General features: G+C 40.6%; 1 protein-coding gene across 1 annotated transcript in view; it reads right to left on the reverse strand.

Moving 5' to 3' along the window:
* The window catches only part of PXDNL (peroxidasin like), a 519,551-nt gene that overhangs the window by 182,922 nt on the left and 324,546 nt on the right, over positions 1-12,083 (reverse strand). Inside the window, exon 5 of the mRNA XM_002710472.5 lies at positions 738-809. Coding sequence (XP_002710518.3) covers positions 738-809 — 72 coding nt within the window. The remainder of the gene's footprint in view (positions 1-737; positions 810-12,083) is intronic.

A 12,083-nucleotide genomic window follows, 5' to 3' on the forward strand; every position in this document is an offset into this window, starting at 1 on the left:
TTGTTGAAGACTTGGGTCATTTTCCAGTGTGGATTGATCAGAAAAAAATGCTGCTGCAAACACTCAAGAATACACCTTCTATTGTACATGTACCTTAATCCATCTGTTCCTATAACAAAACACCTGAGATGAAGTCATTTATAAAGAACTGAAGCTTATCTGATTCATGTTCCTGGAGGCCATGAAGCTCAAGACACTGGCATCTGCATGACATGTTGTGAGGGCCTTCTTGTTGCATCATAACTTGGCGGAGAGCGTCACAAGGCAAGAGAGCCAGAGGATGCGAGCTCAGCTCTCTCCTGCTCTTCTTATAGGGGGGTTGATTCCTCATAACATCTCTAACCCCAGTTACCTCCCAAAGACACCCCCCTCTGCAAAAACTATTAACATGAATTTGAGGACTGAGCTTCCAATGCATGAACTTCTGTGGTACATTTTCAAACTATACAGAATGGAACTAGAAGTGGAATTGCTAGGTCATAGGAATGTATATGTCCAACTGTAGTAGATTCTACCATAAACTTTCAAAGTGATTTCATCTGTGATCACCTCTTTTACTTTATTTTTAATTGGATTATTCATATTTTCTCCTTGGATTTCAAATTACAGGATGTTGTTTATTTACTCTGCTTCCTAAGCTTACAGCAAAGTGTCCTGATCTCCAGGGCAGTCCAATGTGTTGTATAAACAGAACGTGTAAAGAAAAAGCAAAGGACAGTTAGAGGGTCAACACTCACAGCCGCTCTAATTTCAGAAGGTCTTCAAAGGTCTCTGGCTGTAGAGTTGCTATTTGGTTGAAATGAATATACCTGAAAGACACACAATCAAGTTGGTTATTCCCTGTGCTGGTGAGCAAAATAAAATGTTTAAGAATTAGCAATAGTTTCAACTGAAATTGCAAAGGATACCAGCCCCAAACACAGTTCATCAGGTACAAAAATTGGAAACTCAGAGATGGCTTATGCTTCTCCTGTTTTTCACAGTCCTAGATCTAAACATTTGCTGCTCCAAAGGGAACCTGAAGAAGAGGGGTCAAGATGCCACCTCTTTTCTCAGGGATAGCTGTGAAGTTCATAAGATTCTAAGTTGTTGCTGAAGTTAGTCTTCCATGCATTAGAACAATTAAAGTGAAGCTAGAATAAAAATTTAGATTGCAACCACAATAAGACACACAAGTGACCACACACTAGTTTACATTCCAGAGCAAGGAGAATGTTCCTGTCTGGGGGAGGCAAAGGAGGGCATAGTTGACGGAACATGAGGAATACCTGAAATTAATTCATTATAATGCTGGGGATGGGTGAGGACTAATGTGCGCTGCTTTAATCCTCAAGGATGAGAACTTTTCAGTCTCCCACATCCCCTCTATACAATTGATTCAGGAGGTTTTTCCCATAGCTTCCACTTCAGGAAACCTTCTCTTGAAGCAGCTCAACTGAAGCCAGAAAGGTTTGCATTTCCCTCAGAAATCCTAAGATGAAATGAATTCTCATGCTTTCAAAGCACAGGGCTGAGCAGACCTCTGCAAAGTAAATCTTTCTGATAAACAGTAGGATCTCCAAGTAAGGCAGCATCTTTCTTTTCAAAGGTATATCCTGCACCTGACTTCCGAGTACTGCTTTTTCAAATCACCTCAATGAAACCAGTAGCCTTAGACAGCAGTATACAGAGACACACTGCATAAAGCACCTCAAATGTAAAAGAAGCAAACCTGGTTTCATACCTAGTTGGGCAGAGGATATCACATGCATGTCAGAGGACACAGTGAAAGGTAAAAGGCGCCTTGTTAATGCAAAGTTATTTGACATCACATAAGGGCACTCAAATGAAAAGAAAAGCCACATATCTTATATGTTTGCAAAAAAATTTTTAATCACAAATAGAAATATTTTTGAAAGAAGAAAATAAAAGTGGCTAATGAAAGGGAATATATTCACTTCATTTCTAGGTTTATTTCTCATAAAATCATTATTATAGGAAGAATACTTCAGATACCTACTGGAAAACCATAATACTACAATAGTGGCAAAATGAAAAGAATGTAATTGGAAAAGTATAGTTGGTTCAAGCTGCCTGAGTTGTATCCTATGGTCAGTGCCGGATCCTCCGTATCCTTGGAAAGTTGACCTCCAGGCTGATGGTCTTGATCAAAGCTACAGTGGTGACACTGGGATAATTGCCCCAGTATTTTAATAGGACAATTCTGCCCTTTTACCTTAACTTACACACACAAACACACTCATTATCTTTTCTATTTGATCTTACAAGGAATGAAGGAGTAGAGCCTGGGAGAGCTAAACAAGTTATTGAGGAAGGGGCTTGAGAGGAGTTTGGAAGGAGGGCAGAGACACATGCTTCAGTTACTGCAGCAAAGAAAGACTTGGAAAGGTGTCCAGTATAAGCTTTTCTTCCCAAGTGAAATACATTGCCTCCACTGTTGGATTCCATTCTCTGTGTGTGTTATATGTGCTCAATAACAGAGACTACAAATAGAATTTTACAATGAGTGTCAATGTGTGCTGATGAGGGCTTCAAGTATAGCATGAAGTACATAATAATAACAACAAATTTATTGTTTTAAATGTTTTCTCTGTATTTATTCATTTTTCATCTTCACAACTAAGTAGCAAGGTAGATTCTATAAATACCCCCATTGCTTAACTGGGAAAAATGTGGTTCAGAGAGACTAAAAAGTTTGATAAATTTACCCAACTTAGAAATATCCAGACCAATACTTTCATTTTGGTAGATACTTCTCTAAACATCTGGGCCTACCAGTCTCTCTAGTGGTGAACAGCATAGCTGCTTACCTGCTCAGCTGATATACAGAGCACTCAAAGATGACCTACTGCAACTCAAGAGAGTCAGCAGCTCCAGAAGCGAAGGCTTCTCAAGAATGGAAATGCATGCTCCACAGGGAGAAGTAAAGCACCCAGTCACAGAACTTGTTAGTGGCAAATCCGGGCCACAAACCTGACAAAACCCATGCTATCAACATTGCTGAGAGCCACCTCGCAGTTTGCCTGCATCAGCCCTTTCTCCATATGAAGGTGTGGAGCGCTTAACTGGAAGAAAGCATGACATTCCAACCACAGAACCTCCTGAAAAGCCAATAGAAAAAAGGCCACAAGCTATGCACATGATTTATACAACTTGATGCCAAAAGTGAATATTCTAGCATACAAATGACCCAGGCACCATTTTTTCCTCCTTCTTCTTTTATCTATACTTCTTTGCAACAATCTCTTTGTTACTAAAATTTTCACAATAAAGAAAATTTGAGTTTAGCATTAACATTTTCAATTGGCGCTAGCCTTTGGCCATTATTGATCAAATGTGCAGCCTCCACAATCTACACAAAAGCCTGAGTTACTAGAACTAGAAGGAAGTAGCTTTCTGCTGAGATGGTATCCGGCATACTCAGTCCAGTAACCTAAAGGTCAAAATGCAATCTCAGGGTTAAAATACCATGCAATAGTTGACCCAATATCATAGCTTCTAAAAGTTTATGGGATTTGTGATTTGCATGCCATAACAACTAAAGTAATTGATGAGTACTGATTTTTACATTTACAGACTTTATAGGTAGCAGTTTATATTTAGTAATTCTTAAGAAATGCATAAGCTCTTTTCCAGAATGCACCCACTAAGAACCTACTGATCACAGAGGTCTATTGATTCCCCATTCCAGCAATGATTCCTTAGAATAAATCTGCCCAATTCAAAACTCACCTGGGGAAGCCCTGCAGGTCAAATGCTTTCTGCTAGACTTCAACATAATACCTGGTAGGACAAACTACTGGTATTTGAATTCACTACTAATGAATGCAAAAAATGCACAAAAGTAGATTTTGTTCTTTGCAGGAAAATAAGGCAACCAGGCGAGTCTGTTTGATTATAACACAGGCATCTTTAAGTCTTATAAAAGATTCCTAAATTATTTTAAAAAATAAATTTTTATCTTAAAACCAATCCAAGCAGTAGGACTTTTAAAGTTAGGTTTGTTTGATTTATGTGATGGCTTTGGCCCAGTCAAAGAAAGCTTTGATTTCCACTGCTTTCTGAGCCTTGGTAATACAGAAAATCCTTCCTCTCCTACAACCTTATTTTTATGAGACAGTTGATAACTCTGACTTTTTGGACACCTATCAAAGGTAGATAAATGTGAATGATCACTTGAAAGGATTTTAAATCTGTTTAAATCGCTTCAAAAATTGAGACATAAATGAATCAGTAACTATCTCTACATCCAGAGAAGAGAAGAAATCATCACCATTGTCATTTCAAGTTAATTCACACACAAGCTCTCTGGATGATGTCATCTACATGCATGTCTTCAATTGTTTTCTCCCTGCAGAGGGTTGGCAAGCCAGGCTTATCTCTAATATCTTGACTTGCACATCCAATGGCCTCCTCAATCTGATATACAAAAAGATGCTTCAGACTTAACATGTCTGAAACTCAATCTATACCCTTCCTCCTTACTCTCTGCCTTGTTGTTTACCTCAGTTAATAAAACCACCATACATCCATTTTTTAAGTCAAGGCTAGCACTGATACCAGCTTTGCCCTTACTCCCCATGTCTTAACTCAAGTTCGTTTGATTTTGTATCTCAATTATCTCTTGACTACATTCCATTCTCCTTCTATCTACCACTTCCACACTACAGCAAATGATGCCCTCAGGTTGCATAATGCAGGGATTATACAATGGACCTGCCTACATCCATTGGCCCTATCCCCTGCACAAGCACTATTTATGTGCCGTAGTATAGTTGGCTTTAGATTTCTACAGTAGTAAAGAAAGATATCTCTAACAGAGCCCTTTTCCCTGCCTGGCCTTGGCCGCTCTGCTTTCCCATCTCAACCCCAGCATTGCCTCCTCCCAACCTCACGCTTGCCATACGCTTGCTTACAAAGTCCACTGCACTCTGTCTTCTGAGCCTAGCAACTCTGCCCACCTCATACTGCATAGTGAATTCCTTCTCTATTTTTGAATCTCAGCTGTGTTGCTTTGCTCTGGGAAGTCTTTCCAGAGCTTCTTATTATGGTCCCGTGTTACAGGCTATCAACACTACATTATTGCAATTTTCTATTTGTTTGAGGAATTATTTTATCCATTTCTGTCTTCTCTTACTAGAATCAAACGGCTATGAAGACAGAATCCATATTGGGTTTAAGCTAATTTCCATATCCCCAGTTTCCTAGCATAAAGCTTGAGAGGCAAAACACTCAATATATATTTGATCACTGAGAGAGTGACTGGCCAGTCAGTATTTTTGCATATTCATTGCTTTTGCAAACATGAGGCTAAGACCCTGCAACACTGAACTCTTTGCATCATCTACATGGTATGCTGTAGCCTGAATGTACCCACTAATGTTCGTGCTGAAACTTAATCCCTACTGTGAGATAGTGAGAGGATAGAAACTTAATCCAACTAAGGTGTCAGAAGGTGGGACCTTAGAGAGATAATTACAGTTAAATAAGACCAAAAAGTTGAGGCTCTACTCCAATCAGAGTATGACTTCATAAGAAGAGGAGGAGAACCCTGAGCCAGGACATTCTGTTACTCCATGTGATGCCATGCCCTGCCCTGCCTTAGGCCTCTGCAGAGCCCCCACTAGCAGGAAGGACCTCCAGATGCAGCCATCTGAACCCTACATCCCTCAGAATTGTGTGCTGAAGAAGGCTTTGTTCTTTACAAATTATTCAGTCTGTGGTATTCAGTTTAGCAACAGAAAGCAGGCTAAGACAGACGGAAACAAGAAATGGGATTATGAACCCTAATAAAATCTTTCTGAATTGCTATTGACTCAACATCCCATGAGGGAATATATTTTCTTGGGGAAAACCAAGCTGGACTTGGATACCAGCCTGACATTTGTGAGATCTAACACACTGTATGTTTAAGTATATCTCCTAAAACCCCATGCAATCATTAGACAACAGTGAACATATCCGATATCAAGCAAATTCTTCCTGGGGTTTCTCAAAAAAGAATCCATCTCATTCCAAAGAAATATTTTAGAATCACGGATTTTGGTGAGCTGTGGCATGATTGACAGCTCCTCCCTGAGTAAATTCTTACCTTACCTTTCTTAGGTATGAAACCACAAAAATGAAGGTGAAAGTCTTCCCAAGCTTGCTAAAAGATGCAGAATGAGGAAGTGTGGCCAGAGAATGACAACAAAAATAATAGAGAGCGAATGATTCTCAGGGTGAGAAGGTGCCAGTATTGATTTAGCTTTCAGCATGAACTCACTGAGCCACATAAAAACAAATCCACTGTGCCAAGTCATCACCTTGGCAACCCCACTCTAATGCAAGAGCAGAGATGGGAGAAGAATGCTATATTTATCTGTATCTAACTGCACAATCAACAAAGACTGTAAGTTCAATGTCCCCAATCTTTTTTCATAAACAGTAGCTACTTTTTATTTCCTCAAAAGCCATAAGATCCTAAGGAAAAAAGGAATAATGTTGAAGAAGGAAGTTGTACCCCTGTGTGTGTGAGCCCGTCTGTTTCTGTGTGCGTGTGTGTGTCCGCATGCATGTGAACCATAAGCTAAGGGTATCTGAAGATGAAGCAGGCAGTTGAGAGGACATTCAAAACCAGATCTCAGCAATCCAGCACACGAAGCCAACTTTAGGAAAGAGACCTCCAGGGACCAATGGGTTGAGGTCTACACTGTGCTGTGTCCACACTCATCAGAGAGTTGTTACACACTGGAGGCAGCTTCGTGATTCCAACTTCCCAGATAAGTCAGAGAGCAAAACATTAGCTTCACTGTCCAACAGCAAGTAAGAATGATATTACAGCAACAAAATATTCACACAATTTGAGGATTAATTAAGCATCTGAGGGCATGGTAAATTATTTTAATTGATTTTTAACGGAAAATGGACTGAATTACCATAATCCATCAGGTTCAAGAGAAACGTCTTTTTAGTTTCTTGTTACCAGCCTATGCTTGAGTTAGTGACAGCATATTTGAAAATGGTTATTTTTATTTTTAAGCAACAAAAGATATTTAAAAAATCATATTGCACAAGTTTCACCCCTCAGGAAACTATTTCAAACCCAAACAGGAATATTTATAAAGAAAGTCATGTTTCCAAGACACTTTAGACATAGTCTGATTGAGAACAAGGAAAGCTTTTCACTCTTTCTTTTCAATTTCTATTCTCTTAGCCTAAATTAAAGCCATACATGTCCATCTAGAAGCAACTTCTTCTTTCTAATCTAAACTACATTGAATTATTTGATGGTTCTTTATGAAAAAATGCCAATTTTTAACAGCCCTTTAAATAAGGATCAGTGAAATCTTCCACCGTTTGCAGCAGGAATTCAAACCTTTATGAGATTTTCTGGCAATCTGTAATTTTCCCCTGCTTTATGAGTATAATAAGCCTCCAACTATATATGCCATTCTCAACCTCCTCTAGTTTTTTTTTTAATTTTTTCTACAGTGGCTGATGTTCAAAGTGTGTTCTCACTCATTTAGCATCAATCCCAATGGCTATTGCTCCAATAAGAACTTAGTGGCTGCTCACTTCACAAGTAACTTCACTCCTCTGCGATCCCACAGGATCATCAAACATTAATAAGCACTTATTGCATGCCTAGGAAGTAAAAGACAAGGTCCCTGACCTTCTCAGAGTTCAGAGTCAGGAAAGAGGCAAAAGACAAGAAATCAATGACCACAGTCTAGTAGGATCTGTATTATGATAATGCTATACAAAGAATGGCAAGGAATTACAAAGGAGCTATAGCAGATTTAAAGATAAGGAAAGGCTGTGCAGAAAAAAAATGATTCTGTGGACAAATTGTACATACCTAACTGCCAAAGAGATAAGAGAGTTTACAAAGTGGGAAGACAAATAGAGTGAAACACAGGAATACAAAAATGTGCAAGTCTTTTACAGAACAGTAAGTAAATGAGTTGGACAGCAGTGTGGGGGGATGTGCAGGGCAAGGCAAAGATTGAGTTAGGTGGGAATCACTTCATACATTTCCCTGGTGCTCAGCAAGACAGTTTGAACTTCACCTTAAAGTTAGCATGACACAGTGCAAGACTTAAAAAAGTGGGATTTCTAATGGACACTTTCATTTTGCAAACATTGCCAATAGTAATGTGATAAAAGGATTGGAAAGTTGCTGAGAAAGACAGAGAAGTACTGTAGCTTGGTTTTCAACTTGGGGTGATTATGCCTCTAGGGAATATTCAGTAAAGTCATGAGACATGCTTGCTTGTCACAGCTGGAGGTAGTAGTGTTACTGAACTCTTGCAGGTGGAGGCCAGGGATGATGTTCAATGTCCTACAAGGCATAAGCCACCCTCATAACATGACCAAACCCAACATTTCAACAGTGCCATGGTTGAGAAAACAGCAGGATAGACAGAGCCTGGCTTCCCTCTGAATCAGGGACAAGAGCTCCCTGTGAGGGTGGAAGAGCTACTGCAGAGCCCAGGAGACTCAGAACAAGGAAACAATTAAAAGTATGCCAGAGTAAGTTGAGGGAGACCCTGCAGAGTACCAAAGGAACTAGATGACATCCAAAGCACTATTAGAAGATGTCAGCTCCATCCAGTGTTGCAGCTAGGCCCTCTCTGAATGCCTGGGATAGCCATCCAGGCTGCCGTCTCTGCTATGGACTCCATCCCCACCACTCACCCCATTTGCACACTGACTGTCCAGTAGATATCTCAGGTGAACCCTGTGCAAAGCCTCAATCCAGTATCACTCAACAGCCCCTTTACCTGCAGCCTCCCCCATCTCAACTGATGACAACACTTCCCTCTAGTGGTTTAGCGAAGAATCTTGAAAACATCCTCAAAGCCTTTCTTTCTCCAACATCCTCCATCCAAGTGATTAATTCAAAACAGACCCAGATATTGCAGCTGTCCAAAACCTAAACTACCACACCCTGGACAAGCAGCCAACAAACCGCCCTAATGACTCTCCTGACCCTGCTGTTGTCAGCCCATAGGTTATTGTCAGCACAGTGTTCCTCACCATATGAGTAGCTTTCACATGTTCTTACTAAAAAGAGAGAGAGAGATCTCGAAAGGGAAGGAGAGAGGGAAAGAAATATGGAGGGTAAGACCTATTTTAATGGGCTTGATTTAGTCATTTCACCAGGTACTTATATATCAAAATATCATGCTATGTATCACAAATGTACACAATTTTTGTCAATTAAGAGAATAATAGGGCCAATGTTGTGATGCAGTGCTGCTTATGACTCCCAGCATCCCATATTAGAGTGCTTGTTTGAGTCTAGGATGCTCTGCTTCCCATCCAGTATCCTCCTAATTCACCTGAGAAGGCAGCGGAAGATGACCCAAGTACTTGAACCCCTGTGACAAATGTGGGAGAAAGCATGATAGAGTTCCTGGCTCCTGGGTTCAGCTTGGTCCAGCCTCAGCTTTTGCAGCCATTTATGGAGTGAACTAGCATGAAAGATTCATTCTCTCTCTCTCTCTCTCTCTCTCTGCCTAAATAAATATTTCTTTAAAAATAGTCAATTTTAAAAAGAATGCAGAAGCCATAGAAGTCAGAGTGATCATTTTAAGAACTATCAGATTAGGTCAGGCGCCGCGGCTCACTAGGCTAATCCTCCGCCTTGCGGCGCCGGCACACCGGGTTCTAGTCCTGGTCGGGGTGCCGGATTCTGTCCCGGTTGCCCCTCTTCCAGGCCAGCTCTCTGCTGTGGCCAGGGAGTGCCGTGGAGGATGGCCCAAGTCCTTGGGCCCTGCACCCACATGGGAGACCAGGAGAAGTACCTGGCTCCTGGCTTCGGATCAGCGCGATGCGCCAGCCGTAGCGCGCCAGCCGCGGCAGCCATTGGAGGGTGAACCAACGGCAAAAAGGAAGACCTTTCTCTCTGTCTCTCTCTCTCTCACTGTCCACTCTGTCTGTTAAAAAAAGAAAGAAAGAAAGAAAGAAAGAAAGAAAGAAAGAAAGAAAGAAAGAAAGAAAGAAAGAAAGAAAGAAAGAAAGAAAAGAACGAACTATCAGATTAGTGGCACCCTTTCTTTCTTCAAAACCCTCAAGTGCTCACTTAGAACAAAAGCCCATCACTCACAATGACACAGATAAAATCTCTTCAAATCTGCACAGTCCTGTGCTACCTGGGCCCATATTTTCTTCAGCTGTCCCTCTAACAGGCCAGATGCACTCCCCACTGGGGCATTTTCAGTGGCTGAACCTCTGCCAGTAGGAAGCTTCCCAGGCGCATGTGCCTACTTTTTTGTTCTCCTCAAGTCTTTATTCAAAAGTCACTTGAACATCTCCTGACTGTCTATTTTATATTGCAATCACATTCCCAGTTCCTGGCATTCCTCAGACTCAACTTTCTCTGTTTCTACTCATACAGATGCATTTTTAAATCTTTGCCATAGACATAACATAGGTCTAGGCAATATGTCTATTTGCTAGTTTTAATGCTTGCCTTCCCTGCTAGAAGGCAATTTTCTCCAGGACAAAGATCTTATAGCAATACCACCCAGCTCCTAAGAGCTCTGGCATGTAGAAGGCACTCACTAGAACTTGTGAAAAAAGATCTAAACAATGACAAAATTACCTATATTGCAGGTTGTTGCAAGATCACAGAAAACACCAAAGAGACATTTAGCACAGGGCTTCAGGATTGTAGAAAGCAGAGCCATCTAGGAAGAGTAACGGAAAAGTCATATCCAAAGAGAGTGGGGTACACTGGGAAGAATCAAGAGCAAGGAGAGGAGGGGCTCTATTCTATTCTGCCATCACTGCAAAGCCATTGTGAAGTTTTCATTTTCACTGTAATTGACCCATGGACAACACTGATCTCACTGAGAAACTAATTTCTCCTAGCTCTAGAATATCATACTCCTTGGATTTCCTTCAGCCGAACACTAGACTTAGAAAAAATTGTCTGAATAATGTGAGGATCTATCTGAGATTTGAGATGGATTTGTTGTGATTCAAAATAGTACAGCCATACGATTTTTTGGGTTTCACCAACACAATGGAATATAAGGTAGAAATAAAGAAATAGACATTGCATTTAATTCGTATTTGAATTTGAAGGACAAGAAGATCACAGGATAGGACATGCAAGCAAAAATAATTACAGGCATCCCTCAGTTGCCCTGGGTGGTTTGTTCCAGGAATACCAAAATCTGTGGATGCTCAAGTTCTGTATATAAAATAGTGTAATATTTGCATCTAACCTACACATATCCTCCTGTATGTCTTAAATCTCTGGATAACTTTCAATAGCTAACACAATGTAAATGTATGTAATTTGCTCACAACACTGTATTATTTGGGGAATAATAACCAGGGAAATATATAAAGGCTCAGAATAGATGTTTTTTTCAAATATTTTAAATCCACAATTGATTGAATCTATGGATATAGAGCCTGCAAATACAGAGGACTGACAGGACTGACTGTGCATGTAGGCTACACACATAATGAATTAAATCTGTAAGGAATGGGCAGATTTGAGACAAGGTTTACTTATCCTGTGAAAGGAGTCTGAACCATGACCTAGGGAAGCTCAGAAATTCCAATGGCTGGTATTTTTGTTTGGTCCTTTTTTTAATTTTCTTTTTTTTTTTTTTTTCAATTTAATTTTTTGAGAAGGTGAGAGTGTACCACCTGCTGGTACACTCCCAAAAATGACTGCAACACCCAGGGCTGGGCCAGGCTGAAGCCAGGAGCCTGAAAATCAACTCAGATCTCTCATGTGGTATCAGGCCCAACTACTTGAGCCATCACTGCTGTTTCTCAGTGCATTAGCAAGCAACTAGAATCGGAAGCAGAGCCCGGACTCCATCCAAGCACCTTATTTGCAATAGAGGCCTCTCTAGTGGTGTCTTAACTGCTTCCTCAAATGTTTGCCATTGAATGGAATGGTATTTTTAATGTAGATTTTAGCATCCAGGGCGGGCTTTGGGAGCAGCAGTTGCAGCAGCACTTGATGTACCTGCATTTCATATCAGGGAGCCCATCTTTGAGTCTCAGCTCCGCTTAGATCCCAACTTCCTGCTAATGTACACACTAGGAGGCATCAGGTATCAGCTCAAGCA

Source organism: Oryctolagus cuniculus, chromosome 6, assembly GCF_964237555.1.
Source record: "Oryctolagus cuniculus chromosome 6, mOryCun1.1, whole genome shotgun sequence".
Lineage (NCBI taxonomy): Eukaryota > Metazoa > Chordata > Mammalia > Lagomorpha > Leporidae > Oryctolagus > Oryctolagus cuniculus.